This window comes from Topomyia yanbarensis, chromosome 1, assembly GCF_030247195.1.
Source record: "Topomyia yanbarensis strain Yona2022 chromosome 1, ASM3024719v1, whole genome shotgun sequence".
NCBI lineage: Eukaryota > Metazoa > Arthropoda > Insecta > Diptera > Culicidae > Topomyia > Topomyia yanbarensis.
The window spans coordinates 156,032,223-156,060,117 of record NC_080670.1 but is presented as its reverse complement, the minus strand read 5'-3'; the positions used below and the strand labels follow the sequence as shown (position 1 = coordinate 156,060,117).

The window sequence follows — 27,895 nt, the reverse complement described above, 5'->3', positions numbered from 1 at the left end:
TCGTTGTTTTCCGACATATCGTTTGCTCTTCAGTCATAAAGCAAGAAGAAAAAGTTGTATACCCGCTGAAATCTCTATCTTTCACGTGATCGTTTCGATCAACTGAGCGTCTATCGTCATGGCGTGCTCTGATTTTACTACCATAAATCTACCGGAAACTGCGCCATGGTGATGCATATAAGAGGTAAAAAAAACATTCTCGTTGAACTAAAACGATCGTGTTTCGGATCAAAGCAGCACCTCGGTTAGGAATCCGAAGCTGAAGAACTGCACAACTATCCCGGGTGATATAGTGGTGAGTTCCGTCTCCTATATTTGATGATGCTTAATCTCCACTTCACACGACACGAGCAGCATTCAAGATCAGCGGGAAACTTATCTCTGCGCTTTGCCCAGGTTGCATGTTTATGATTCCTGCTAACTGGGAATTAATGTGCGTTGGCTGGTTTCAGCCAGCTCCCCTGTTCCGTGTCGGTCCTGATCCGTCCGTCTCGGGGCCATGCTGTGAGATTACAAGATTACAACAACGCGATGGTGCTAAGTGGGAAAAGCGGCTACCGGAATAAGAATCGCTGTTCTATGCGATAACCGCGGGCGTTGAACCGAAAACCCGGGATTTGAACGTTTGTTTTTGTAAATAGGTACATTTTCTACCCGTTCCAGCAACCCGTCTGGTTTATGCTAGTCGCACCTTAAGTGCATAACACAAATACAACAAGATGTTTCCGAGCGTTTGGTAGATAAATAGTGAGCAAGATCATGGCGAGATGTTTAACTTAGCGTCTGACGGTTCACAGTGTACCGGATACTAGATTTATGTGGTTGGGCTTTTCGTAAAGAGGTTCTAAAGACTTAAGAGGTTAATGATCAATTCGAACCTTAGCCTTAACGTTTAACCTTAAGCGTGTGTCATAGAAACTCATTGTGTGACCTTTGTAATGATTAAATTTCACTGATTACTTACTTGTTCGGCAAGGTGAATATTCGTCAAACTGTTGCATATTGTTCCTGGCAATGTAACAGGTCCCCACCGGTTCGACTCGTTCCACCTTCCGGGGCTGCAGCTGATGAAACACGTACCGCGGGGCGCAAGCCTGAAAAAAACGAAAGAGATCAAGGACAGTTTTAGGCAGTGAATTGTTACTGACAGTTTGGAACAAATTTCTTGGAATATCGAGAATTTGACAAACTTTCCCCAATTTGATCGCCAGGGTCGACTGGTGTCCTACAAATCACAACACGATGGCACGCGGATAAATGCGTGATACCCGCGCTTTGCCGTGAAAAGGGAGATCTCCTCCAGAAGATATTCCACAGTAACAAGCGGACAAAAACTGACCATTTTCAAATAAGGCAACCGGTATCGAACGGTATCATCGCGGCCCACAACCGGATAAATATCTGCTGCTTCTCCGGGCGGGGAAGGGCTAGGGAGTAAGGGACGATCGTGTCCAACGTTGCAGTTTTGCCACATCCTTCGTGCTCCACAGAAGCCAAAAGAACTTGGCGGTGAACTGGGGAAACAGCGCGAACAAAAAAAGACCTGCAACCGGTGAGCCCTAAATGGTCAAAACAATGCGATTTTATTGTTGTTTTCGCTATATCACTCTCCGGCGGCACTTGACTTGACCATATTGAACAACTGCATATACTAGTGGCTTGATCTGTCGAAGGGGAGGCCGGTGGAGCGGGAGAGGGTCAGACAAAGTCGTGTTGAAAGAAAGTTTAATGTTCCTAATGGGAAATGTCGAGCTTACGTCAGAGTGGTGCAAGTCACGATGAAGGTGTTATAAAATAAACACTGCGAACTTTTTGGAAAATAAACATAAAAATATTCAGCACTATCAGATATTGGTTTGAGGTGTAGGAAAAAATATTGAATTAGTTGCATGCCAGCGTTGGTCAGCAAATTGAGATTTGTCAAACACGACTTCTCAGTCAGATTCGCCGAAATGTTATTCCACTCTAATCCACTTGAACAATTCGAATCGTTTTCTAATATATATTAAATTATATTCAGTATTGATTGCCATTTAAATATGAAGGAGAACAAGTCGTTTGTAGGGCAAACTCGAAATATTACAACAGCAGAAAGTTCCAAAGAAAAGAGCCGACATATGATATAGATAATGTCTGATTTGATTTCTCCATTGCACACAAATCAGCGAGGTCCGCACAATGACGGAGTCAGTCAAACAGGAAGCAAAGTGCTAAAAGGTGTCGAAAAAGTTAATGGGTCATACAATTTATCATTCCCCACCGCGGCGAACGTCTGCTCGTGTCCCATTTTCACACAGTCCAAGGGAGGAACTATTCGCCGCGTTACCATCAGGATCCATTATCATGTCACTGAGTGGCTGCCTATTTCCTCCTTTGGCGGAACCCGACGTGATAGCGAATGTATATAATATCCGTGGCGGCGTTTTTACGATATTGGTGATGTTTATCGCGCCACACAATGAAGGTCTGGTTAACGGCGAAGGACTTTCAACGATGTACACCTTTACTGCACGACGTTCGAAGGTTTGAAGGTTTTAGGAAAATATGTGAGAATGGGTATTTTTATTTTCTCGGTGATGCCCTTCAGCTTCATTGGATGCTAAACAGTGAATAGGTAACCCTACAGATACAGCGAAATAAAGAGAACACAGAAAAAATACCAGGATAATGAATAATGTGCGAGCTGGTATGAAAAAGGCAAAAATATGGCCACAAAAATTTTAATTTCAACTGTTTAAGTGTTAGAAACGGTGTAGAAAACTAGAACTCTACAAGTGAATTAAAGTTCTAATTTTGAGCACCGTTTCTTACACTCACACGGTTAAAACTCGCTCTAGTGATCCCAAATGCCAGAGTGAACCTTCAGCCTACAGCGTGCCATTCCCAGGAAGAATGAGTAGATGAAACTGGGTTACAATATTGACACCGTTTGCTTGTATCTTCATAGCACATACGGTACAAAGTAGAAAGGTCGAGTGACACGGTACACACATAGCGGAAGTTGTACCTTATAGAATATTTACGTACAAGTGACAAGTAAAGTGACACACATTTTGGTAAAATGTCCCGCGTCCACATACATCCCGCGAAATTAAACGTGTTTATTTAAAATGCTTCGCGATTTGAAATCGTATTTGTTGGATAATTTCCTATCAGCAACGAAGCTCTAATGTAATGATGCTGTTTTTGAACGTCAATCAAAATTGAAATACAAGTTATATATTAATTCTACTCTGTCTGAAAATTCCTGTCAGCTTACGAACAGTTTGCTTAAAATTTGAAAACTCTGCCAACTGCCAATTCTCCTAATTTTAGGAAATTTCCAAAAACCATCGATCACTTCAACTAGAGCGGAATTATACACGGAAAAAAATTGTTTCCAAAATCGTGAATAAAGTGCCAAGAGTTCTGGAACACGTTACGTTACGAAAACAGGACCATGAACCAAAATCATGTGTTTTATAATTATGTTCAATTTCCTACGCATACACAACGATTTTTAATGGTGGAGATATTTGTTTTGTATTGTGAACTTCAGTCATGGCTTTCGCCATGTCATTACCAGATCGATTTTCAGCACGTGAACTAATCTACAACTTTATGAATATTATGCACAAAACCAGCCGTTGACTCGTGATCAGGCATTGCATTTATCGCTCATATGACTAAATGCGCCCGGATATTTGGCTACTGCGACAATAAAAACTCACATTTTCACACGAAAAGTTATTGGCACTCACAAAACTTCTCCGGATAAATACAACGTGTTATTTCTCCGGATAAATAAAACAGTCGGAGAATGAGTGAATGAGTTTATCACGGTATCCTTTTTGTGTTCCCTGCTTTGCTATCGTTATTCCAAAACGCGAAGAAACAAGTCTATCATATTTCTTTGCCGCTTTTTTTTTGTAATTAAATGTATTTTTTGAAGTTATAATTGATTTCCACGAAATTGAAATTTTATCACCTTCTCCGGTGAGAAAGAATAAGTCAAATAAATTTTATCCGGAAAATCATTCTCACGCTATTTGTGGAGACGGAGAATTTTGCGACTCATCTTATCTCGGAAAAGTTGGACATCGGATAAGCTTCTTCACGCGTGAATGAGAGAGAATTACAATGCCTGCTCGTGATATTATTCATAGATTTGAGCTTGAGCTTGTGTGACTACCCCTGGCTGCTACTCCGTTATCGATCTAGACTAGCTGAAGTTGCACAGAGAATAAGTAGATTATTATGCTTGGGAATAGCGAAACACCTTTCAATGTGCAACTTCTGGTAATCCTAAAGTATTGATCAATACCGGCGCCGGCCAGGCCCGAACGTAGATCGCGGAAGTAAAGGGAAGGAATGGTTAGTCCGATACTTGCTTTTGCTGGAGGCCGTATATACTACTGCGCACTCCACAAAGAAACACAGGGGGAGGATAATTTTATTAGTAAGAGTATAGAAGTTGGATCACTTCTTCTTTACCGATGCCAGAGAGATGACTGGACTAGATATCGATCCACCAAACTCATAGACCGGGAACCAACGGCTTTACTTCCCTTCCGAAGGAAGACGTGACCACAGATTTTTTCACCTCAGAAAAATCTCAACGACCTCGGCTAGAATTGAACCCAGGCAAATTGGAATGAGTGGCGGTCACGCTTACCACTTCACCACCGGCGTCGTGATTTTATTCATAGATTTGGGAGCATTACTCAAAACTTGTTCATGATGTATTGAATCGTGAACATGATTTAGTTTTCGTGGTTGTGAATTAGTTCACAAAATCAGAACATATTTTCTCGTGAAGTGTTTCGCGAAACTCGTAATATTTTTCACAAATCCTTTCAATCATCGTGAACTAGTTCATAATTCCTAATATATTAATCACGATTCAATATCAGCTAGTGAAAAAGTTCACAAAATTATAAAATAGTATGCATGAGAACGTTAACTGATACATGATTTCTATTATAATAGTCACAACTGATCATTTGTGCTCATGAAATACTTCACAAAATCAGAACACATCATTCATGTATACGTAGACTGATTCATAGTTCCTATCGAATTAGTCACGACTGACCATGCGTCCCCATGAAATAGTTCACAATATCGGGACATCTTATTCATGAGAACGAGAACTGATTCACGATTCCTAGTATAAATGTCACGTTTGACCATGCATACGGGGGAAATAATGCAGAAAATCATAAAACATTATTCATGTATTCGTGAACTGGTTCATGATTCCGAGCACATGATTCATAATCTATCTTGATTCTTTATCATATTTAAAAGATATCACTAATTATTTCCAATTTCATGCAAATCTGCACATGGTCATGAAATATTCACGTGAACCACTTCGCAAAATTTGGGTTTTTCATGAAATAGCATAATGTTATGTCCATCGTTATTCATTTGAAAAGGTTCAATGTGATGTCTGGACAGAAAACAAAAACTTCGCTGACTACAGAAAATACAGTATAAAGCCACAAATCGTGTTCGTTATATAGTTCACAAAACAGGATACCGCGAATCAGTCGCAATTTTATGATATAGTTCATATTGTCACGTTACTACGAGTAAAAAATCCGACAGTAATTAAAAAAAAGCATATCACGATAAAACGAAAATAAATTATATACTACTACTGATATCATGAACATCAGTAACATTACTCAATGTGTAAAATTCGGAATTGAAATCGAGATTATATCACGATAACGTGCGAATATATAACGAAAATCGTGACCAAGATCCTGAAGTCATGAACACAAATCACTCTACTTGTGACTAAAATATCACGAGAACGAGAATAGAAATTACTTAGATCGTGATTAAGGTCTGAAGTCATGTAAACAAATCGTGCTACTTTGCCTGAAAAAATCAATAGTAAACCAATGAATACAATATAACGGTAAAATGATGAAAAAATACAAAAATTGCGACAAATATCCTAAAATCATAAACATCGTTTAAATATCGGTTCTTTTAGTTGATATAGTTTATACAAACTAGTCTATTCTCAAATTATGAGCACGAATTATAACAAAAACTAAGCATGTCCAGAGAACAACAATACCGTAAACCGGGGTGACATTGATCACTTTTCGGAGTAATCATTACATATTTTTAGACGCAACACATTTTTTTTCAAGTTTAATATTTTTAAAACATGTACTGATGTATGGAGAACAAGATTGGATGGTTTAACCTAAAATTGTCCGCTTACAGCTATTTTTCCAAAAATAATTTCAAGTTGAAGTCCGTTTTCGTATTCCGGGGTGACTTTGATAACCTGCATGTTCACCCACATTAAGTTGTTGATGTCAATGTTTTTCTTTAAATTGTTTATTTAAACTAATTCTGGAAAGATACTCATTCTTAAATAGATATTAATTGGTATTATAAAAAGTATTTCAATGTACTGTACAATTCGAGTAACCAAAATTCGTATAATTTGTGTCCAACTAGAACAAAATATTCTGAAAACCTTTAAAACTGCGAAAATGGTTTTATTTCAGTGCTTTATCAATGTACAAAAAGTTTAATCCATTTTAACACGTTGGAATATTGAACAATAAAAATATGTTGCGAATTTTAGCTTAAAATAATTTGAAATAATTGCCAACTAGTTTCACAAAAAAATGTATTTAAAATAAACAAACTCTTGAAACTAAATTTGGCACATCCCAATCTAAAGGAAAATAAAAACTCGCTTGTAATTTATTACTCTTGCTCAAAACTGAGATTTATTTGTTTTATAAAAAATAGACACTTTACGAAGCTTCGTAAAAATAAGGGAATGTCAAATTTCGGTGTTTTGTAGTTTTTGTACCCAAAAACCGAACAATATACTCAAAAAGTATAACAAATCAGTATTTCATAAGTTTAGTGTAAAAATAATTTCAAATTAAAATGATTCGGTAGACTATACTGGTTTAATAAGCGATCTACGAAAAAAGTTTCGAGTGATCAAAGTCACCCCGATGATCAAAGTCACCCCGGTTTACGGTAGTTACCCTATCGAACATTGAAATGGAACGCCATGTATATCTTTGGCTCGAACTAGATTTTTGAATGCATTTTGAATGAATATGCAATAAAATAGGAATCGTTAAGGAACGAGAAAAATTAATTACGATAAATTGAAAAAAAAAATGAAGAAAATCGGTTGTGTGGTTTTTCGGTAATCGTGGATCACGGAAAAACATTTTTGGAAAAACGACATTTCCAGAAAATCGAGTTAAAAATTTCAAGTTACCACTGCTTTTAATAGAAGAAGCGCGCCTGGAAGCGCTGTAGCTTTCGATCTATTTCGCGGATCTCTATTAAAAATTTGGAAAAATATTCTCAAGGAGTTGCACTCACAGATAAAGTAATAAAAAGGTTAGATTTTTTGAAAAATAAAAAGGTATGTAACCCCTTAAAAAGATGGATAAGTAATGTCAGAGGCAAAAACGAAATCAAGTAGAATACATTTTAGACTGTTAATACGAATGCTGTATTTTTTTACTATCTTCTGGAAGGTTTTTTTTTTAAATAATTTATTTCGGTATTTCTAATGAAAATACCGAAATAACGGTACACGTATATCGTTATTAATAAAATCTTTTAGAAGACAGTAAAAGTTGCAGAATTCGTATTAACTGCGTATTATTCTACTTCATTTCGGTTATGTCTCTGACATTACCCACCAGACATGCTATTATGCCAGATTTGTCTGGTACAGCCAGAGTTTTTTGCAGCTTCCAGATTAAAAAAAAACAAACTTCTCATTCTGCCAGATTTTTAAATTATTCAAGTTGTTACGCACAAATGTTGGAAATTTTGGGCCTAACTTTCCCAAATTAACAAAAATCGATTGAAGCCCGTTCTATGTACGTCAAATTTCGATGACTTTTAGATCACTGTCAAGTTTTAGCCAGACATATTTAATTAATCTACCTGACTTTCTTTGAAAAAAGTGGCAACCCTGTTACCCATCCAACTTTTAATTGAAATTTTCATTTTACATTGCATTACAAAACAAACTTCTCCTACACAATCTCTTCTTCCGGTTTGAATTATTTTCTAACCTGATACGGTGCGGAGGCGGCACTGGTTTGCTAGTATATTCAAAACACGCCGAAAATGTAAAAGTGTGCGCGTTTTCCCTAAAAGTCTCTCAGATGTTTAAATGTATACAAAAATTTAAAAAAAAAACATATTTTTCCATTTTTGGTGGGCTTCTTGCTGCTTTACAAGGTTCCCATTTTTTACAGATATTTTGTAAAATCACAGATTTTTTTACTCTATTTGCAAAACAAAAACTATTTGACCGATCACAAATTTTCGAAAATCCTGATTTCTAGATTAAAAATATGGGTGGGTACTGTCTGGGATACAATCGGAGTGTCGTGACTACAGTTTGGAGCGTTAAGTCAAATATAATGACTTTCAACGGATTCGCGTTTGTATGGAAGATTTTCAAATGATTCGTTAGGATAAATATGATAAAAACATTAAAATTTGAAAATCTTTTCCTCCACCGACTATTTTTCTTCTTTTCAAATCCGCAGCATTATTTGATAATATTGTTGGAATGCAATTGATGAAAAGCTGCGTGTGGCAACACTGGCCACTGGATGAATAGCGAAGGGAAGACGCATATTAGTTTTGGTTATGCTAGTCTTGTAGCAAAAAGGAATGGAAAGGCACTTGGCAAAGGGGACGAGCATAGCGTAGTTGGTAAATCGATTGTCTTGCACGCAGCTCACCTGTGTTCGATTCCCAACCCCGCACATAGGGTTAGAGATTTTCACAAAAAGAGATTTCTCTAATCCGAAAAGAAGCAAATGACCTTAATGTTAAAACCTATATAATGAAAAGAAAAAAGGCACATGGCAAGAAAACGATCGAGAGTAGTGCGTATTCCCGCTAGTCGAGTTTTCTCGTCATTCGTTGGACTGTCATATTACCAGCCAGTATCGGCAACAGTAGCGAAGAATTATTCACACCATGGCCCGTAGAGAAAACAATTTAATTCTTTATGCGAAGAGTATAGTCGCCCTGAAAAGCTTTAAGCTGCGCAGGTCTTCTTATGATCTTTTTGTTATCACGGTCAGCATTTTCTGCCAACTCCAATACTTTGGTGGCAAGATATTCACTGCTGCCAGATAGACGGGTGCTCTGGCACCTTCATGCCCAGCGTAGTGACCTTTTCTCAGCAAACGATGGACAGGAAACTGGAGACCGGCAGGGTTGCCACTATTTCTCAAAGAAAATCTAGCAGTTCATCTAAAATTGTTTGGCAAAAACTTGACTGCAACCTCAAAGTCATCGAAATTTTGGATTGCATTTTAGACATGCATCAATCGATCTGTGTTAAATTTGGAAATATAAGACCCAAATTTCTAAAATTTGTGTGTAATAATTTCTATAATTTAAAAATCTGCAGAATGAGAGATTTGTCTTTTTGTCTGGTAGCTGAAAAAAACTTTGGCTGCGCCAGATAAATCTGACATAATGGAATCCCTGCTGGTGGGATAAAAAGTGTTCTGATGCTTATGCGAAGCATATAACGAACTCCGGAAGCGTGGTGGTGGAACACCGACAAACTTACAGCGTTACACAGTTTGAACAGTTAGTTTCAAGGTTTGTTCGCACAAAAGAACAGCTATTGGCGTAAGTTTGTCAATAGTTTATCGAGAGAAACATCAAAGAGCTCTCTCTATGGAAAGCTGCTTAAAAATGCGTAATCCAAATGTAACAAACAGTAACGAGCAATATTTGACACAATGGACTTTGCAAGGAAGTTTTGCCCGGCCTCTGTCCCTATACAGAAAATTGTGCGCGGCGTGGCGCCGGGAACTACTCAATTAACTCTCTTTTTTCGATGAGGAAATTTTCAGTTGCGCTCCTGTCGTGCAAGAAAAGTCCTGCTGGGCCAGATAAAATAAAATTCAACTAAAGAGTAATAGGATTTTTTCACGATCGTAATAAAATCATCCTCATTTATGGTACTCTTGAAGATGAGATGTTGGGCCAACTGGAATGTTTCAAAACAGAAAGGTTTCAGGAAAATCGCCATAAATCCAGTCCATTTCACAATGAAAATGTCTACGTTGAAATGAAAATGTCTATGATTGATTGTAATGGTAATCATAATTCCATTTAAAACTTAATGATCTATTTCAAACAACGTACTATACAAACAACTAACGAGATATCGCTATATTTCGCGTCTTCTCTTCACCGATGGGATTTTTCACATATCCCGTCAGTCCTAACAGTTTGTTTGTTTGTTATGAAATGCTCTTACACAAGAGTGTTTTCACTTCGTTAAAGCTATCTAGTTTTGTGAAGTATTCTCATAATACGTTCGGCTTCAACAAGAATGTCTAAAAAACCTTAAAAAGAGACTCACAATAAATATCAAACAAACACTGTACGCAAGTAGTAACGCGAATAAGAAAACAAAAATATTGGCGTTGCTTCCTCACATTACAAAGTTTCTGCTTGGGTTCTCACACGATAAGGTACAAACATACAAAGCCAGTTGCTAGAGCTAGGTGCTTTCGAGCCTTTTTCGTCGTTTCGTTCTATCTATCATTCCTCTTGCTCGTCTTGCTCCCATCCCTTTGAAGACATTTGAAAGGTTGTGAAGACTAGTTTCCCATTTCGAAGACAATTTTTTTCGAATGTCTTGACTGCTTTCTGACAGAACTCTGGTTCAAAATCAAAAACCGATTCAGAATTATGATCGGTGAAGACAAATGAAGGGTGACAAATTGGAATGTGAAGACATTTGGAAAAACATACCTGGTACACTGTACCTGAAAGCAGCTCTTGGCGACAGGGTGGCCAGATTCAATTCCTTAATATCGGTAGGGTCACTAAAAGTTTATCGGTAGTTATCTGTAGGCCGGGTTGTTGTCCCAAAAACGTAGTGTTGACATAGAATTGTAAAATACTGAAAACACAGATCTCAGACCAAATCCAACCCAAAAGTTAATTTTGAGTAGGATGTGTCCAAAATCAATAAAAATCGGTAGTTTTCGGTAGGGATAACAAAATATCGGTAGTTTTCCGTTGGTCGTCTGTGAATCGGTAGAGAAGACCAAAATCGGTAGGACAACCGATAAATCGGTAGGTCTGGCCACCCTGCTTGGCGGTCGTTTAAAGAGTTATGTCTTCGGATCTTCAGATCGTGAAAGAGCGGACAGAAAAGAGCAGATCGGGTCATCGGTTCAAAAAGAGCGAGAGGAAAATAAACCGATGTATGGTATAGATTTGTCAAAATAAATGAGCTGATGACCTATTCAGAACAATCGGTTCACTACAATTCACTGAACTCACTAAAAAGAACTGGTGTGCATTTTTCTATTGCATTTTAATTACAGACACTTTATACACATACTTGCGGAGACAAAAACCGTAAAACTAGCAACCATGCATGTAAACTGACATCACGATAGATCCCATAAGCTTTGAATAGGCTTGCTCCTATACATCCCCTCACAAAACCATCATGCTCGTTTGGCTGCACTTTTTGACACTTTTCTAGTTTGCGTATAAAGAGTCTGTAATTTTGGCCAATCTACCCTACGGTGAAAATTCTGCCGATATCAATGCACGTTGTCGTAGGCCATTTAGTTGCCAGCTTTGTCACGATCTACTCGAATAGTTCCCGGCAGTAAATGTTCCCTATTTCAACGGGGAGATTCAGATCTCTCAGAAACTAATATACAGTGAAGACCCGCCCCTTGGTTTATTTTAGGCTGACAAAATGGGGACAAAATCGAGGGTATTTTTTTTTAAATTCGAAAATTTTAAATAGAATTCTATAGAGCCTAGACGTAGTCTAGTGTAAATTTCCCTTAGGGCAACGTTTAAAAACAGGATATATCGACAAACATATGATTGCGGCGTAAGAGCCAAATGTCAAAATTCTTTTTGGAAGGAAATTCCGGACAAACCGCCATTGGCCGATCACTCTTTCGTTTACTACCAACATCTGTGATTTGGTAAATAACGGTTTGTCCGGAATTTCCACTCGAAGTGAGCTTTGACAGATGAGTTATATGCCCTAAACATATGCTAGAGTCCATCCAACAGATTTTTATGTGAGGCTGATAAAATAAGATCAAAATGCTAACAATAGTCGATATAGAGATAAATCAAAATTTCATTTTTCATCGCTAGCTTCAAATGGCCCTAGCAGCACTGCTACAGCGGAAGCTTATCAGACTAATAGCAATCACTTCAGTTCTACGGATAATATTTCTAATTACAAGCGCTCATATGAAAGGTGATAGTCCCAGTTACTAGCTTAAATTATTTTAATAAGCAAATCTTGCCTACAACAATAATTAAAGCTGTCGAAAAACATTGTTTTTAATAAACAACATGTACATGAAAGGGTTAAGCACTAGGGGTTTCACCCCTCCCCTTCTTTTTGAAAATTTAAGAAATTTTGGGAGAATTCTAGCTAAAGTAAAAGCTTTATTTTCATGGTACCCAGTTGTAAGGTTCAGAAAGTGGAATTGGTGCGAAAATCTACAGACCCCTGGTTTTTTAATTACATAAGAATATTTTCGAACCCTTCGACTTTCTTAATTTTATCGTTCACGAAAACCTTCCTTATAAATCCCAATCCACCGAAATTGTACGAAAATGGACGGGATCACTATAACAACCAGTGACGGCTTATCTCAACTCCTTAAGGGTGCTGCAGATAGTCGCAACTAGCTCAGTCAGAATTGGGTGCAGATAGCATATAACGGATGGTACCAGTAACGGGTACCAAAATCAATCCAGCGACCTTCACTGAACGGAACGACCAATCGATCGGTGAATGTTGAGTTGAGACTGACTTGAAAACAAGACAATTTCATAGACTTTTCTACGGCTCATGTACGTACACGGCACATACCACAAACACTACATCACTAGCTGGTGGAAAATAATAAACAAAGACGGCAAAATCAAATGGGATTGTTTTCAACCAGGAAGCTGCAGAAGTGTTCGTGAGACCGGGCGACAAGAACTCAATTGCGAACTGGACTATACTACATACATACACACAAAAACAAGTGACATGTTTGTGTCATAGAAGCGCGAGTACCGGTTTTCACCGGGACTGCCCTAAACCAGTCTAGAAACCGGCGTGACCATTTCCGTACACGGAGGCCGATGTACACTGCTAGCAAATCCAGCAAATGAACCAAAACAAGCGAATCTTCACTTCGATTGAAAAACAGTTGTTTTTTTCAATTGGCGTATTCGTTTTGTTGCAGCTATTATTTTATATTCTATGGTTGTACCAACCCGATTGTGTATTGAGTTCCGAAAGACACCTCAAAAACAAGAGCAGTTTCAAACAGTAAACTGTAATACCGGTAATGGGGAATGTTTTCGTTTAACTTCGGTTGCTACCTTTTGAAAATTGACAGGTGATTAAATTACTATTGCAATGCGGTGTTGGTCGAGAGAATACAAAACAAAATAAAAAGCCGGGCGTTTGTTGACCTCATATGAAACCAAAAATTTGTATGACGTTGCAGGGAAGACCCACAAATGTCAACGCCATTCGACTTTCAACAAATAATTCTGTTTCGAGCAACAGCTTCTGAGTGACTCGTTATACTTTGTATTAGGTTGCGTCCAGCGTCACACTATCTGAATTGGACGCGTTCAACATATCAAGGCACGTGTTTAAGAAACAAGACACATTGGTTTCGCAAGAAGTTTATCTGGTTCCCTGAAATTAATTTTTACTGGTGCTTACCCCTCCCCCTCACTTTTTACAGGGTCCTGATCAATTTTCGGATTTTATTTATACTTTTTCTGTTTAAATCGAAAAAATAAACAACTCTTTTCTATATAGCAAAACATTATTCGTATTCATAATCGACAAAAATAGTCGAAGCAATAAAATCAGGAATTTCTACAGACAGTAAGTTACGAAAATACAAATCACGCATTCGACAGCATGCGCCGCTTAATTTGTAACCATCCCAATCAAGTTATAATAAGTCCCAGATTATCGGTGATAATCGCTTCACTATTCTTTCACGTTCCGTCTGGCTTTCCGGTTCTTCAAAACGGAATACACCCAACAATGGTCTTTGTCTCCACATTAATAAACGATTCAATCGCTTTAAAATTGGCCTCATCGTGGTAGATATTTCTTCGGCATTCTAAACATCTCGGTTGCGATTTAAAATTGTTTAATATTCAATTTGTTAAAATATGGGAAGTCTTTTTCCGTTCTGCTTTAATCAACAATTTCACTTATCTCGAGCCTATCCTCATTTGCCGACGTGAATACGTTGGTTTGGGATGCTCTTCAATTGCGCTCGTGTGGCTTTTGTTATCCGTGATCTCGTCGCTCTCTCTCTCTATCTATCTCTCTACATTTTCTTGTTATCTTCATTCGCTGCAGTCGACCACGAGCGGATCTCCGGTTCCTTTTCCACCGATCATCATTCGTCTTCTGCTGGTTGGTGGTTTCGTTGGTTGAAGCGGCGATAATTTGATGATGATGGGTCACCTCACCCATCTGCCCCGCATCCTCCAGGCGGCGATAAAGACGATGACGGCTATATACTAGTTGCTCTGTGAACGAACCTCCGGGCTCGCGACCACCGTCACAAGATAATACGGTATTTATTATAGCACTCGCGTTTTCGGACTGATTAAATGGATAATGATGATTGACGAGTTCACGAACGGAGGATGGGCTGCTGCAGCACACAATCATTCAATTAGAAGGATCGTATAATCCTTTCTTTCTCATCGCGGTTGCAGGGCAAAGGTCTGAGGATTGGGTATAGAGAATGGAGCGCGCAATTACTTCTTTGTTTAGTTTTAGTGAACCAATTGGCAGTTAGTGACTTGGTCGATGAGAAAGAGAGTGCGGTTAGGGGGTGTGCAGCTGACATGTAAATCATATTTAAAATGTTATATTAGGTTTTTAGCTGCAATTTCAACGTTTAATTATTTGTAAAACGATGACGGACGGACTGTCTGACACAAGAGTACATGCGACTGTTATAAAATATAATTTTATCTGTAATTAAACACTAGACTAGGATTGTTGACCAAGTTAAATTACTGGATCTTGCTAGACTTGTAATAACTTTTTTGAGTAATCCGTAAACCACTAGTTACAATCGGTAGGTTATGAGTAGAAATTACTGTTCAAGAAAGCGATTTATTTATCAACGATGCTTGCCTTCGACCGAAAAAGAAAGTTATGAGAAGGGTATTCGGCAGTCTATTCTCAACCACCAAAGGCATCAGTCACAATACCAGTGTGCTCTCTGCTGCTACCCAAGCCAGCGCAAATAGTTACTTTTTTCTTGTGTGTATTGCCTGAAGAACAAAGGTAAACGTTACTATGTATTATTCTTGTGTAGTGATCTATCAAAATGACTGAGTCTCATCAACAAAATGTGATTCTTCGATCTAACATGGTGGCCATTGACTTCCGATCTTTCCGCATAAGACCGAGTATTGGTGATGTGGAACATTTGCTGAAGGTGAAAATGCAGCTTCGTTTTTCGGATGTCAGCTTTATCCAATTGGAGCACGTCAGGCACGTGGTGCTGATAACGTTCAACAAATTCGCCCAGGCGATAGAAATTACTGTTCAAGAAAGCGATTTATTTATCAACGATGCTTGCCTTCGACCGAAAAAGAAAGTTATGAGAAGGGTATTCGGCAGTCTATTCTCAACCACCAAAGGCATCAGTCACAATACCAGTGTGCTCTCTGCTGCTACCCAAGCCAGCGCAAATAGTTACTTTTTTCTTGTGTGTATTGCCTGAAGAACAAAGGTAAACGTTACTATGTATTATTCTTGTGTAGTGATCTATCAAAATGACTGAGTCTCATCAACAAAATGTGATTCTTCGATCTAACATGGTGGCCATTGACTTCCGATCTTTCCGCATAAGACCGAGTATTGGTGATGTGGAACATTTGCTGAAGGTGAAAATGCAGCTTCGTTTTTCGGATGTCAGCTTTATCCAATTGGAGCACGTCAGGCACGTGGTGCTGATAACGTTCAACAAATTCGCCCAGGCGATAAGATTCATGTCTCAAAACAACTTGAAATTCCCTGTGTATATGGATAACGGAAACGTGGAATACAAATTACATGATATGGCACCATGTACTTGCAAGGTGGCCATTAAAAGATTCATTTCGTATTTTGAAGAAGTAGAATCCATTACGGAGGACACGTGGAGGAACTACTATCCAGGTATTTCAAATACAATATTATACAACGAACTCTATGTACATATCAAGGACAAACTAACACGTGCCAGTTCTGTGAACAAACGGCACATTACGGACAACCCTGCCCAAAAACTGCTAAGAAAACTCATCTACAGAAGGAAATGTCAACACTCAGTTTCCAATATCATTCCCTGAACCACAAACGGTTGCCCAATTTGTCGCTGCTGTTCAAGTAATAATGACAACTGCGAAAGCCGCGTCAAGTAAGACAAACTCAACAGCTAATACCATCGATGAGGGAGCTGCTAGCAATGACGAAGGGTTCACGCTCGTGACCCGAAAGGGAAAGAAGCTAGAAACAAGACCTGATCGCGAACATCAAGGTAGGAACTCCGATGATGACCCGGACATGTGCGACGACGACAGTCGCGCGTACAGATCGGATAGACCTTTGTATTAATTGATTATTATTCTTATTTTTTAAATCGTGTAAATATATAAAAGACCCATGGATCCGTGAAGCTAACGCCTTAAGCCGTGCTAAATGAACGGATTTGAAAAAGTGTATTCGGTAAAAGCACTTTAAAAATTCGGTGAAGGTTTTTTTAAAAAATCATCGTTGCCAAACAATCTACGTGTGAATCAGAGGTCAATCTTGGAACGCCATCCCAGTTCTCTATTGATCTCTATTGATCTTTCTTCCGGTATTTGCGTTACATTTCCAGCCCACCGTAGTCTGTTGTGTTTTATCCATCTCCTTACGCCAGCAAGTTCCCTTCAACCTCTATGCCTCATAACTGCACAGAGCAACGAGGAGTATCAGTTATTGATATAGAGCAAATTTTGTGTGTGTCTGTACGATATTGTCTATCTCGAGATAATATAGCATTTCGTCGAGTTGTTGCTATATGGTAAACCCTCGAGTGCGATCGAAACAAAAACAAACGTCAAAACGTTTTCTCACTCGCATTGATGCATATTAGATGGGCGCGTAATTCAATGCACGGCCCGGTTGCCCATGGCTGAAAAGTCGCAATGTGGATTTAAGAAAAGATTCGCAATACTTTAGCTGGCCTTTTGTTCGCTGCCGCGCTATCATGACTAAAAACGTAATAGCATATAACTAAAGTTCAAAGATTCACTAGAACTCGGCGACAATCTCGAATCGTACCCCATTCGTTTCCAGCTTCGATCCACCGGCATTCGAGCCTTTTCATTCTCTACCAGCTACCACGTAGTTTATCTTGTCAAAGTTAATAACCAAGCAGATTCTAGTAGCCGTCCTTTCAAAAGATACAAACGTTCGAGCCAATAATGTCCTCCAGATAAGCCAGGTATGAAGCTGGAAACGGCATGGCAATACTTCAATTAATTTTCCGTGACAAACGATTTGGAGGACTCTCCGACTATTTTGACTCTTGATTTTTACCTATCAGCTTAATCAGTTTAGTCGGAAAGACATGTTTAAGTATTATTTGCCACAGTTCATTCCACATTGACTGAATCGTACGCTGTCTGGATATCCACAAACAGATGATCAATTTCTAGTTTTTTTTTCTTAAAATTATTCTGAGCTTGTTCGTAGGGTAAACATCCGGTTCATCATTCATCGACCATCTCTAAACCCACTTCTCTTATTACCAACAAAGGTTACAGTCAACGGGCGTAATCTGCTAGATGAAGAGAAACTTATAGAAGGCATGGAGGATCATTATGACTCTATAGATGTTATACCCGAATTTATGACATTTATAGATAGAGCATATGAGGCAATCCAACCAGCGCAGATCATCCTGATCGTGCAGTGAGTTACTTCGCATAGAACGGAATTACCCTGAATGTTGAAAGTTCGACTAGTATTTCCCAAATGATTTATCATTTTCAGCCCCCGAATAGCCTTTTAACCTTCGTGTAGTATGTGTGGATCCACAACTTGTCAATCCTTATTCTGATTGTGCTTTCTCTACTGGTCTGTCAAAAAGATACTTCCACCTGGCAGCCATTCCTCCACTGTAGGATTCGTCAACAGGTGCCAAATCCATCATCATCCTGACATGTTTCCTCCGCTTTTCTAGCACTCCGTTCAATACCTTCTCGTCACCAGTGTAGTAGATGTTGCACTTCAACGAGGTACCCGCAGTTGCATTTACTGTGCGGAGTTCTCATACACGGTTGACGCTGCATCGTACTTTTACTTTTAGAACGAGATGCGCGGTTTTCGCACTTTCCAACAGGATTCTGACGTTACAGAGATCGAGTTTCCAATCAGTTTTCGTTGAATATTGTTGTACCATTTTCCGATTGTCCCATAAAGTAGATTCTTTCACATTTTTAGGAGCTGTTGATTGAAGCTTTGGTATGCCCGTGATGAGACTGTCATCTTGGATGTGATTGACGAGATACCGCAATTCTATTTCAGCTAGCCGGTCCAAAGTAAACGTTGTTTTAAGCCGCTCATGATATGGCAAACCGACACTTTTCAATTTCCCACTTCCCTGACAGCATACGACTAACGAATCCACTGTGGATAGTTACCAGATCTTTACTAAGTGTGTCCGTATCCCAGCTGACACCTTGAGGGTAAGGAATAAGGATTCAGTATCAAAGGTGAGTGACCACATAGTAGAACTTCAGATTTCACGATTATACTGCTTTGCTTTAATCGAAATAACTCAAATCGCATAATCTGTGAGTAAGATCACGAAAACCAGACTTCCATGTTCAAACAAATTAGCATCACATACTTGTGAAAAATTGTAACGAAAACATGTCAAAAGATCAGCCATATCAGCACATCCCAGAATAAGATTGTCGAGATTTTGGCCATTTTGAAGTGTAAGTAGCGAGTTAATATACTTTTGAATGGGCGCCCAGAATACCTCTACCGGGGATTCACAGCCACAAAGAACAAATTTCAATTATATGGCCGTGATTTCAGGCCCCACGTTGGGCGCTAGATGTAAGTAAGGATTACCCCACTACTTGGGTTCTGATCTGCCCAGCAGACCCTATTAAACCGGGCGGCCAAGGTGGAGCACCAGAATTTCGGATTTCTGTATGTGGATGCTGTTGCAGGTAGGTGAGCGGGCGGTTCCTTCCGACCGGCCGGGATGCCAACGCTTTTAACGAGGAAGGTGAGCAAGGCTCATTCGTTGGAACCTCCCTAGCGACGATGGCGAACTGTCGCCGGATCAACTTGTTTGCCGCAAGCGATCCCGGAAGTCACCTCAGTGCACTTCCCAAGGGGAAGTTTTGTCCACCCTGCTTCGTTCTCCTTAGCCATTACCTGTGGGGGAGAACTACGCTCGTTCGAAAGATCTTTCACAGTGAGAACGGCCAGTGTTTTGATTCCTTCACATTAAGCTGGAGAAGCGATAGTACTCCTTAACGGTTAGCTATCCATTTCAGATGAATCAACATCGTACTTACGGATGCCCGAACCACGGGCCGACACTCTTGAACGATATATCTTGCCGTCGCGCGCGCTCACTTTGCCTCACTGGCAGTAGCGGCGAGAAACCGTCCCGAAAAAGTATGGAATATCCTGGGCATCTGTTCACTACCGCGGTTCGGCACTAACTACCATTTTCACGATGGCCACCTTTCTCTCCACCAAAACAAACACCAAAAAACCTGTTTTAATCCACCTAGAGGTGCAATTGTGCCTTTCTCATTTCTCCAAACTATGATTTAATAGCTGGTTCGTACAATATAACATTATGGAAATGTCTTTCATTCTTATTACACTTGGTAAGTATATATAAGAGCACCTTTTTGCATTCATCGCGGTATCGGTTTTTCCATGTGATCGCACTCCACAACCCGTAACTCCAGAGCCGGAAGTCGGATGGAGATGGAATTTAATATCAGTTTCCAGGGACGCAACACCTTTCATTTGAGACTAAGTTGATCAAATCGGTCTAGTCATTTTCGAGAAACCAATATAATCGTTATTCTGAATTTGGATGCTTCCGGATCCGTCGATGGTGACCAGTGTGGCCAAAGAGACTTTGAATGACTGTTGGTGACCTAGATCTACAAATTCAACAGTTGTGTTAACATTTTGGAAAAAATTTCACCTTTTTACATTCATCGCAGAATTCGTTAGAATCGGGATTTGCTGCGTGATCGTACATATCACCCTGTAATTCAGGAACCAGAACTGGGATCCACACAAAATTCAACAGCAGCTGATGGACCTTTTCATTTAAAATCAAGTTTGTCCAAATCGGTTCAGAAAATTCCGAGAAACCGATGTGGACAAATCAACAAATTTTGTTTTGTAACCATACTCTTCAACTCGTAATACGGAACAAGATGTCGGTTGAAAATGAAATTCAATAGCAACCTATGGGAATATTATACCTTTCATTTGAATCTTAGTTTGTAAAAATCGGTTCAGCCATCTCCGAGAAACCGATGTGGATATTAGGTTAACAAATACTCGGCCCTCCGGGCCTCGGTTAGAAAGTCGGTTTTTGGAGCAATTGCATAACCTTTCTATATGAGAAAGGCAAAAGAATAATATTTAATTAGCTTAATCAGCATGAGTTCAATGTTATCTTCATGTGATTATATTTTGAAATGTTGGTGGAATGGGTTTGAAAGTGGAGGGATGGGGGGTTAGTAGAGTGGGAGTGGAGCAATGTTATCTTCATGTGATTATATTTTGAAATGTTTGAAAGTGGAGGGAATGGGGGGTTCGTAGAGTGGGAGTGGAGGATGCGTCAGAAATCCTTCATCTTATTTCGGTATACGGGGTGGATGAAGGAAATGCGGGCGTGAGGGTGGTCCAAGGGGAGGGGAGTGATGAAGGAGAGAGGTGTAAGGGCAAGGCGGGGGGGAAGGGCGGCGACGCAATACTCAACTGCGTATTTTGCATTCCATTTGAGACTTGGTTTGAGAAAATCGGTTCAGTCATCACCGAAGAACCGATTTGACTTTAATTGTGGAATATGCCCGGAATTCGGGACTTCCGGAATCGTCGATAGTGGACAATATATTCAAAGAATGTTTGATTGACAATCAGTGATCTAGATCTGCAATTAGAAGTAATTTGGTGACCATTTCAATAGTTTTTAGCCTCTGAGGTATTACGATTGTACCGATTTATATGGGAAATTCCAGTGTATCCCTACTAACACCCCTGTAACTCCGGAAGCAAAAGTCAGAACCGTATGAAATTTAGCAGCAGTCAATGGCATTACTGTATCTTTCATTTGAAATCAAGTTTGTAAAAATCGGTAGAGAATTCGTTGGGGAATGGTTGTGATATTAGCTTAGGAACTTGTCGGGTTCCTCGGGGGCGTCATGAACCGTCATAGGTGGCCAATGTGGTCAAAGCTGCTTTGATTGATCATTAGTGATCCAGACCCGCGAACTAGAGTAATGTTACATCAATTTTAATATGTTTTACATCATTTTAACATCATGGTGGTACCAGTTTATATGGGAATTTACTGTGTGACCGCACTCTTCAACCCGTAACTCCGGAACCGGAAGTCGGATCAACTAAAAATTCAATAGCAGCTTATGGGAGCGTTATACCTTTCAGATGAAAATAAGTTTGTGAAAATCGGTTCAGCCATCTCTGAGAAAATTGTGTGAGTTTAAATGACACACACACAGACATTTGCCGATCTCGACGAACTGACTCGAATGGTGTATGACATTCGGCCCTCCGGGCCTCGGTTAAAAAGTCGACTTTTACAGTGATTGCATAGCCTTTCTTTATATGAGAAAGGCAAAACGCCTCGCCGCATAGCTGGCATCCCTATGGTACAGCATAGACAGTACACTTTACAGCGAGAGGAGAGCGATAACCCAACTAAATCTCTATGCTATTTATAAACAAATATACAACAAAAATTAGTACACCAATCTAGACTAATGACATTAATTTACATCAAAACATGAACGAACATAATGAACAGCAGTGAGTTATGTTATAATATGAGGAATTCCACTAAGATCCATCCGAAAATCTATAAACTCGTGACCGACTATCTTAGATTCGTACTAAACTCTTCACGTTACACCAGCATGGAAGACTAAACATTTTTCATACACTCAATAACATTATTTTGACTCAAGAGCATTTTTTAAAAGGGGTGAGAAAATTTCTACATGTGGAATTTTCGAAAAATAATTGTTCGATTACCGTATTTTATGCAATAAAACTATCTAAGAATGAGTTAAAAAACTGAATACTTCTGTATGAAAAACATATACACTGAAAAAAATGTTGCGTATATTTTCACAAAAACATACAATTTAAATTGCAAAAATCCCATTTTGTTAAATTTTTCATATTTTGTCAACAAAAACCTAAAGAGAAAAGAAACATTTTGAATATTATTGTATGATGGAGAACTTATAGAAAAAAAGTTTTTCTCACGATAAGTTTATACATGTTTTTGAATTTAGTGCAAAAATATAATTTTATTACAGAATATGATTCCAAGTATCATTTTAATCAAAACGCATTTAACTAAAATCTTCACTGTTGTCGATGTATTTGGAATTTAGCTCAACCAAAAACAATTAATTTGTATAATTATGCCCTCTTTAAAAGTTATTTGCGTTACCCTATCATTAACGACACTGAATCCTTCTGAATAAAGACTCGACATCGTTTGTTTACCATTTATCTGTCAGTGTCATTCCAATCGAGCACGAGACCTGTCAATGTCATTCCAATCGAGCAGAAGACTTGTCAAATGTTGCAATCTGATGAATGAATTTTGGGAAGTATTGTGATAGTGAGTTAAAATATTTTGAATAAATTTCTGAATCGAATCTCTAAGGCAAGGTAAAAGATATAACTTTTATCATTACGGTGCCTTCTAAAGCTTGCTTCAACCATTGCAGCTATCCGTAATTTTGTAGTTTTCTGGTAAACCACAGAACCGGACCTATTCCGCACGAAGGTCGTAGTTTGCCAGGAAGCGAAAAAAACCAATATTTTTAAAACCGGCGGTAGTTTCATTGGTATAAAACTTCACACAGCACTGCATGGTGAAAAAAATATCGACGTTGGAACTCTGCGGTAACTGTAGTATACGAGTCAACTGAAGTTAACGCTGTGACAGTGGTGCTAGTTTGCACAAAATAATGTTGCCAAACCATTTTATTTAGTTGGGATAAGATGGCGAGTCTTTATTCAGTAATTCAGCGGTTTACCCATCATACATTGTCAATAATCTTATGTTTATCGGTATAAAGGTTTAAAAGAAACTTTTTCAGTGTATTTGAAGCATGAAGGTGTTCAATAAAAAAAGTTTTCCTAACAACTTTTCAAGGTGTTATATATTTGCAGTTAAAAATACAATTTTCTTTTTGAATATGATTCTAATCACCATTTCAAATAAAAATGCTCATAACAAAAACTTCCTGAAATGTAGTAGTTCTCGTGATAGTTTATATTTTATTTTAACAAAACAATTGTTTTTGTTTTATTAAGTCCTTTCCATAAGTTATTCGTGTGTCTCCATCAACGACAATAGGTTTTTCAAAAAGCTCATAAAATTTTCTGTAACTTTCGTTTTGACATCAAGGCGATATTGTAAACTATTTGAAAGCTACATGAAAATCCTATCCTATCCTTAGCCTCGATCAAAAGGCAAATCTTGAACCGCGTATTGCTCGGCTTGCTGTTTCCGAATATGGGACTCTTATGCTTTAATGATTGATGTCTCGAAATGTCTTTCATTGACTGGTGTGCAAGGCTGCAACCACTAAGGGGAAAAGTAACGATGGTTTTCTGAGAAATCATTGTTTAACTTCCGCAAGGAAATGACCTATTACCCTGTTCACAACCTGTTGCTAGCACAGCAAAATTTGCATAATAATCCGAAACACTGTTTAATTGGCACTCTGTCTTCATGTCATTAGTTGGTCGTGTTTTTTCTCTAAAACCTATTTATCAACGGTTCTCATACTCGTTATTAGAAGTTGTCTACGGTAGGCTATGGTAATAATAGTTTACCCGCCAATTGTGATTATATTCAACTTGAACCACTCCATCTTTGTTCTATTGCGAACGATTACTTAATTAGTAAGGTCAAACCGTGCAGGTGTATGCATTCGAATTGTAAATATCAAACATCATTCCGGCACTATTTCTAAACGTAAACTCATATATGGTGAGCATGTTCGAGCAAAAGTTAAATCATTAACTAATCTTACATTAACATATCTTGTTCTACCATGTTAACAAAACAATTATTCATCAAGAAAATCAACACAACAATAAACTTATTCAATCGCTTAACACTGACGGAGATTTTCCAAAGGTGCTACAATTCCGCCTGAAAGATACGTTCCAATTAGCAATGATCCTTTTGACCACCTGATCACGCATTTGTGCGAACAAATTAAGCTTTTCGACCGCAATAATGTCCCCTCAGGGGATGTAATCAAGTCCACTCCACTCGATCAACGCTGCTACTGACCATAAAAATGGGACTTTAATTTTCAGCTAACTAATTCATCATCAGCGCGAGCTAAGGTGCGACTGGCCATTTCTACCGGACAGACAAGACAAGGTGGAAATCGATATCATATATTTGTCCTAGTTTAAGTTCATTGTTCGAATCACGGAACTCGGTTAGTAATAGCCGGCGAAGACCGTAGCCAATAGACTCGTGATGTGATGAGAATAGACAGTTGATTTCCCCACAATAAAGGTGTGGCTTCTAAAAGCTGCCGCAGCAGTGATATCGCAAAAAAAAATCGCCCTTCGAAAACATGAATCCTATCTTCATCACACGGCGCTTTTGCTGGGAATAGACCATCACACGGCGAGTTTTATTCACCTATCATGAAAGGAGATTGGATTACACCGTCATAAATCAGTCCGAAAATGTCGCGCTGAGTTGCAGTAATTAAAGCAGGACCGTTAAATCTGACCTTGACAGAAATCACTTGCATTTCGTCAACAACTTTCACAGGGGACCGTGCTGCCGGCAACGAGCACTGTGGCGGACTTTTTAATGGAAATCAAAATTCAACTTCAAGGCTGGGGTAACAATTGCGGACCCTTCAATACTAAGATATCGATCTTGGTACATACCCACAATAAATAGTTTATTTTAATTCGAGCTCTGAAAGAGCGCTGTCATTTTTTTGTTTGTTGTCTTTTTGCAGACCTTCCTTTATTCACATGGCACCTGACGGCGCTTATTATACATTGAAGGTTAGGTACAACTACACTATCGGAATCGGAAAGTTGCATGCATGCAAATGTGCACTGCTCGTTAAATGGTACGTCGGTGCATTTAACAAATTACTACTGTCATCGTATTTTATATCGGTACGTGCTTTTGTGCTAACTGGACTGGTGATTTAAATGGGCTCAAATGACAGTGAAGCTTTCGTGGAAGTAAGTTACCTTAATTTTTCGAACCGAAATTTTCAGATTATTGACAGCCTGATGAGATCAGTGTAAAATTGTGTAGCATACATTTCACTCGCGGAATATTAAAGTCATTTTATATACCTACTCGACCAGCAAGAATTTTTTTCCATGCACGCACATACATACGCAGGGTCACTGCGGGAGTACCTCAGGACTCCATACAACGCTCTGGAATATAATGTACAACGAAGTATTAACACTGCAAGTGCCCAGGGGAGTCGAGATCGTTGGCTTTGCAGATGACGTTGTCCTGATTGTAACCGGCGAGACCTTTGAGGATGTGTAAAGATGTTGACGGCAATAGGCATCGTGGGTACCTGGTCAGCAACCGTAAAAAAATTCAGCGCGTCGTTATCAGTCTCGGCGGACACTTAATTCCACCGATGCGCGCGCTGAAGTACCTGGATGACATAGTCGACGATCGGTTAAATTACAACAGCCATGTCTACTATGTATGCGAGAAGGCTCCAAGGATAACTAACGTATTGGCAATGATCTCCGCAGGAGCAAGATTCAGCATGAACATCGGAGGAGCAAGATTTGACGTGAGACGTCTCCTGGCGGGTGGCTCATCCACAACGCTGAGATATGGCGTACCGATCTGGGCTGTTGCGCTGAGCGCAAAGCGGAACCGGTCGAAGTTGATAAGCACGTTCCGCCTAATGGTTGTTCGTGTCGCGGATGCGGTATGCGTTATTGCTGGGATGATCCCCATCTACATCACTGCGGTGAACATGAATTGTGACCAGCGTAAGGAGACTGGTAAGAGCGAACTCGTTGGTAAAGTGGTTGCAAGAGTAAGACAACGTGGAGAAAGGAAAGTGGACCCACCGACTCATCCCAAGTTTGTCGGTTTGGGTGCATAGGAAGCATGCAGAAATGAACTTCCATTTGACGCAGTATTTGTCCGGGCACGGATGCTTGTACCTGAATCGGTTTGAACATGCTTCGTCACCTCTTTGTCGGGGCGTGTGAACGTGCAAGAGACACCGGAACATGTGGTCTTCGAATGCCCTAGGTTCTAAAAAGTTCGAAAGGGTATGGCTGGTGTGACAGTTGACAATATCGTCGAAGAGATATGCCACGACGAGCATATCTGGGATACTGACAACAGAGTATACAAGTATACTCTCCGAGCTGCAGAGAAAGTGGCGAAGGGACCAACAAAATAGCGCCACCGGCAGGAAAACCACCTTGAAGCCACAAATTGCGTCTCGGTAGAAATTCCGCCCCCGGGGAACTCTCCGCCGGTGTAGATTAGGTCCACCGCCGGGGACCAGTTGAGTAGTGAGCGACATAGCATTGGGTTCGGGTCGTCGGGGGGCCAGTGAACCGAGCGTCAGTCCCCTCCGGACCGGCCAGATCGACCGCGACACCCTATCGGATTGCTCGTGGGTAGTAGAGTAGATCGCATCGAACAGGGTGGGTCGCTGGGGCGCGATTTAACCGGAAGCTACGCTCCACCCGGAACTGCTGGACAGATCTGAACATCCTACTGGCTGGCCTGTTGAGTAGGCTAGGTCCATTGCAGGGGACTAGATCGAAGTAGGGAGCTAAATAGCTCACGAAAACGAACATCGGTATAGGGAGAAATCTATCGCCAGGGAACTCACAATAGAGTAGATTCATTGCAGTGGCCCTCCGACTATTTCATTACAAAAATGGGAGCTAATTGGCTCATGAAAAAGATAGCAGTATGGAGAGAAGTTCCGCCGCCCGGGATCTATCAGTCGGACAAAGGTGAGTTTACCGCCGAGGACTATCCGAATCGGGATAGCGCTGGGAGCACTCACGGAAACAGAAGCTAAATAGCTCATGGAATTAGCAGCTAAGCGGCTCACTGAGGCGAGAGCTAAATGGCGACGTAATAGATGGAGGCGAAAAGCAAGAGAAGAGTTGAGAGTTAGTCTAGGAAGACTGATTTGGGCCCCCTACATGCTACGATTCTGCGAATTATGTCATCCTCGACTATTTAAATATCAGCATTGATAGGACAAGCTTTTTCTTCTATGGGACACCGGGTCAGAAACAACAGTAGCAGCAGGAAAGCATATTTAAACACTGCACTGCGCGCTGTATTGGAACTCCGCAAACGTTTGTATGTATTGAAATCGGAACTCTGTGCCGGTCAGCTAGTTAAGAAGCGTGCGCCAGCAAATATTGAAGCCGGCTATTCTCAAATGTGAAAAACATCTTAGCCGAGTGTTTTCAGCTTTGGGGAACACTAGAGTAACAGGAAAAAAATTACCCCTA

The 27,895-nt window shown here is 39.7% G+C and overlaps 1 protein-coding gene across 7 annotated transcripts in view; it reads right to left on the bottom strand.

Annotated features, from left to right (window-relative positions):
* LOC131678631 (integrin alpha-PS2) overlaps positions 1-27,895 on the bottom strand; it is a 207,549-nt gene that overhangs the window by 71,695 nt on the left and 107,959 nt on the right. For all 7 annotated transcript variants that reach the window (XM_058958873.1, XM_058958877.1, XM_058958886.1 and 4 more), the window contains one exon: positions 965-1,094. In XM_058958873.1, the coding sequence (XP_058814856.1) occupies positions 965-1,094 (130 nt within the window). The remainder of the gene's footprint in view (positions 1-964; positions 1,095-27,895) is intronic.